This window comes from Vigna umbellata, chromosome 2 (genome assembly GCF_029865625.1).
Source record: "Vigna umbellata cultivar VRB3 chromosome 2, Vumbellata_1.0, whole genome shotgun sequence".
NCBI classification, from domain to species: Eukaryota; Viridiplantae; Streptophyta; class Magnoliopsida; order Fabales; family Fabaceae; genus Vigna; species Vigna umbellata.
In genome coordinates, this window is record NC_142166.1 from 2,233,524 (window position 1) to 2,237,484 (window position 3,961).

At 26.1% G+C, this 3,961-nt stretch overlaps 1 protein-coding gene across 1 annotated transcript; it reads right to left on the bottom strand.

The window, feature by feature from the left end:
- Positions 1 to 2,929: 2,929 nt before the first annotated feature.
- On the bottom strand, positions 2,930 to 3,961 carry LOC148203176 (putative WRKY transcription factor 51). The gene is made up of 3 exons (XM_088107992.1): positions 3,725 to 3,961; positions 3,492 to 3,633; positions 2,930 to 3,369 (listed from the first exon to the last, which is right to left on the bottom strand). The coding sequence occupies exons 1-3, from the start codon at positions 3,942 to 3,944 to the stop codon at positions 3,246 to 3,248; spliced, it is 486 nt and encodes a 161-aa protein (XP_087964118.1). The 5' UTR covers positions 3,945 to 3,961; the 3' UTR covers positions 2,930 to 3,245.

Here is a 3,961-nt window from a genome sequence, read left to right on the forward strand (position 1 = left end):
ATGATTGATGTTGAGGTATTTGCTTGTTGGCTAATAATTGGCGGGGTATTAAAAATTACTGCTGCACTTTTTGGCTACTCTTTAGGGATTTACTTATAGACATGTCCGATGGCTACCCCGATTTCTCAGCGATTCTTAAATTATCTATGCACTGTAGCCAATGGTATATAATATATATATATATATATATATATATATATATATATATATATATATATATATATATATATATATATATTTGATCATTATATGTAAATTGAACTCCAGACAAAAAAGAAACATGAAAATACTATGGCCTAATCGTGACACATCCTATATTATTATGTGAAATATATATAGAAATAGAAACAAGTATGAATATAAAGTTTCATACAAGCTAAGAATGATAAGTGGAATTACGTGTAGGTGAGAAGAACTTTTAAACATAATACGTGTGATGCTGAAATTTTATTTTGTGATTTGGTTGTAATTTATTGAAGATGATCTTTCTAATGTTGTATCCCCTCAGGTACTCAATAAGTGGTATTGTGGTCGATAATTCAATCAAAGATAATTCAATCAAAGATAATTCAATCAAAGTGACTATCTGTTCATATTAATATATAACAATTGAAAATAGAATTAAGTGTTGTTGAAAATCTTACATCGATTAGACATAAAGTCAATTTATAATATATAAATGGGTGTAAACTTCACTTTATAAATTAGTTTTGTGGGATTGAGTTAAGTTTAAAGTCTACTTCTTAACATAATATAAGAATTATGATTAAAGTTTACATTAACTGTAAATAATGTCAATTTATTATATATATATATATATATATATATATATATATATATATATATATATATATATATATATATATATATATATATATATATATATATATAAAGTGAGGAAGTCAACATATAGGATGATAATGGATATTCCAATTAGTTACTTGGAAAATAAAATTAAACATACTCATGCATATGATATGAAAGTCATTTATTCTTCTCCTATTTTCACACATTCTATCAAAGTTTATGTTTTAACTTGGTAACACGTTAATATGGGTAGAATGGAATTGATAATAGATTCACATAAAAGGATTATTTATGTTGAAAATCTTCTTCGTAGTAAATAAAAGTATGGAGATGTAATACCTTTTCAAAACGTGTATGTCGAATATTTTGGTGCACCCCATCATAAACCTATAACAAATTCGAATGTTTTAATGTTTTCCAAAATATAATTTTGGAACGATAAGATGTTGGGATATGGTGCAGGAAGTAATAGTCTAAGAGTACACAATATATTGGGATCGTTGATTAAGCTCTAAGGTTCACCGTTGAATATTTGTGGATAAAAAGTACTTTACTTTGAGGGGAAAATTGTTTGGGAACAATTGTAAATATGAAATTCTACGTATAAGTGAGAATAATTTGTAAATATATTATCATAAAATTTATTTGAACCTTAATAATTTTTAAGTGTTTTTATCTTTAAGGATTTAAACATAATTTATTTTCTAAATATCATTTTTTATTTGGTGTGATTTTATTTCTAAATATGTTATTCGTAACAACTAATTTATTGAACTCAAATAAATAAGAGTATTTTATCTTACAAATAAAATAAGACTTCATAAGAATAAAACTAATGTCGATTGTAACATCTATATCTATATATATACAGAGATTTTTGTGTGTGTGTACATTTTAAAAAAAAATTCCCATTAAATAAACATTATTTTAAATTAAAATAATTACATTTCTAATTTTATCCTTTAAATGATTATTAATTTAAATTTAATTATTTTATAAATTAAATAAGTTATTTTATGATTTTATCCTTTTAAATCATTATTTATTTTAAAGTAAAAAAAGATACATACGGAAGTATTTCCACTAGTAAACATGTTAAAAATCAAACTAATCCAATTTAAAAAGTGAAAATTGTAAAATATTAACTTCGTTGTATTGTGTTCTGTTTTTTTTTTTTTTTTTCAAATAACATGGTTTGGATTTACAGGTTGAAAACTAATCTAAACCAAATCAAATTAAACCGCCGGACAATGTAATATATTATTTAATTTTGTTTTTATTATTCAGATTTATAAATTTGATTATGTTTTAATTTATATAGAATGTAGATCTTAACATTTATCAATTGGAATTATTTTTTGCTGATGTTGAAATTATGTTGACAACAACAAATATACGATAATGTTTTAACGGTGAATGGTTGTTCAATAAGTAGAAAAATTATTAATTTGTAAATTGTAAATTTAATTCCTAAATTTAAATAAATAAATCTAATTTATTAAATATAAAAAAAACACCTTGTAAATAATGATTTCACAAAAGTCACTATATCATTATAATAACTTTTTAATAAAAATGTTAAAAAAATAAAGATAATAAGTTTAAGTCGTTAATTACTTCAAAAGATAACTTATCAATTTTCGTAATTTAATAAAAAAAATTCCAAATAGTTAAATTCTAAAAGTAATTGCATTAGTTCGATGCAAAATCTTATAGGGTTATTGGTTCTAGGAACTATCACACATGTTGCCAAGTCAATTAAATACGCATTACTTATTATTTTAGTATATGAATTTTAGGTTTTTGTTAATTTATTTCTCTAATTTTTTTGATTTAGCTATGCTATTTTAAAAGATATAAATGTTGGCCTAATTTTAGTTAAAAGTTGTGATTGATATCAATAAGTTTAAAAGGTGTTAATGTGATATAATAATTTGATCTCATAATGAATTTCTTCATCAATCTTTATTTCTGAAAATACTCTTATCATTATTTAATTATTAACTATTCATCCTAAAAGAGAAAACAATTTATAAGAATATAAATTTCCAGTAAAAATACTTCTACAAATTTTTTATATGTTTTAAAAAGTAAATTTTGGAAAAAGAAGGATCTGGGAAGATTGTGATTTGAGGTTGAAAGAAGTACTTCTTCTGATTCCTAAGCAAATTACAAAATAAAGGACAATATAATAATTGATTACAGACTTAAAGGCTTGTACAACTTGGGAAAATCTCATTGTCCTTTTTCTTTGTATCCTCCCCATAGTTCTCAACCTCATCTTCATCAAATCACTACATGTTCCATATTAGTTGTCGTGGTATGTGATCTTCTTAATTAGCCCTTAAACTTCAATTGTTCATGAAAAATTACCACATAACACTTGGGAAGAGCACATGCAGACTAGCTATGTCCCCAGAAACTTCAACTTCTTCGATTTAATTGTAACTCGGATGAGTATGGGTGCCTACGTAGGTTGTTATTACATACCTCGGATCATGCTTGTCCCTTTCAACTACCTTCTTCACTGAACATCCCTCCACTGAACACCTGTAGTAGTTCCTGTAAAACAATATTTATCATATAACAAAGTTTTTTAATATATATGTATATGGAAGATTGAATAAAACATAAACAACACTTCTCATGACAATCATGATGAACCATGCAATAAACTCCCACACCTTGGATTTGGGCTGTTTTTCACCATCTTTTTTCCGTACTTCCTCCACTTGAACCCGTCATCCATTATTTCTATCTCTGACTTTGTTTTGAACGCAACTCTATCTCTCACTTCCTTCTTCTCATGTTCATTACCATCGTCTCCTTTACGACACAACCAGACACATATACAAGTTAAGAAAAATACAAGGTGTAAATAAAGCATAATTAACTTCATTTCAGGAACTTCATTTACTGATAGAAAACTCTTCATGGTGGGTGCTACTTCCTCCAAGCTCACCAACTTCATTGGCTTCAGTCTTATGGCTGAAAACATGCCCTGAAACAAATGAATCGAGATCATCGTATGACCATTGATCATCATCTAAATTCAGGTACTCGGAGAGCTCCGAAGGCCATTGCTTGGTGAAATCACTCTCAGGTGAATCTGATGGTTTTGTATTATCACCACTCATTTTGGCACCATTGATAC

Bases quoted from the DNA above. Each gene is read 5' to 3' on its own strand.
- LOC148203176 (XM_088107992.1), bottom strand. From the start codon at position 3,944: ATGAGTGGTGATAATACAAAACCATCAGATTCACCTGAGAGTGATTTC. The intron at 3,634-3,724 runs GTAAATGAAGTT...TGTGTCGTAAAG, and splicing joins CCATGAAGAGTTTTCTATCA to GAGACGATGGTAATGAACAT. The intron at 3,370-3,491 runs GTGTGGGAGTTT...ATTGTTTTACAG, and splicing joins AAAAACAGCCCAAATCCAAG to GAACTACTACAGGTGTTCAG.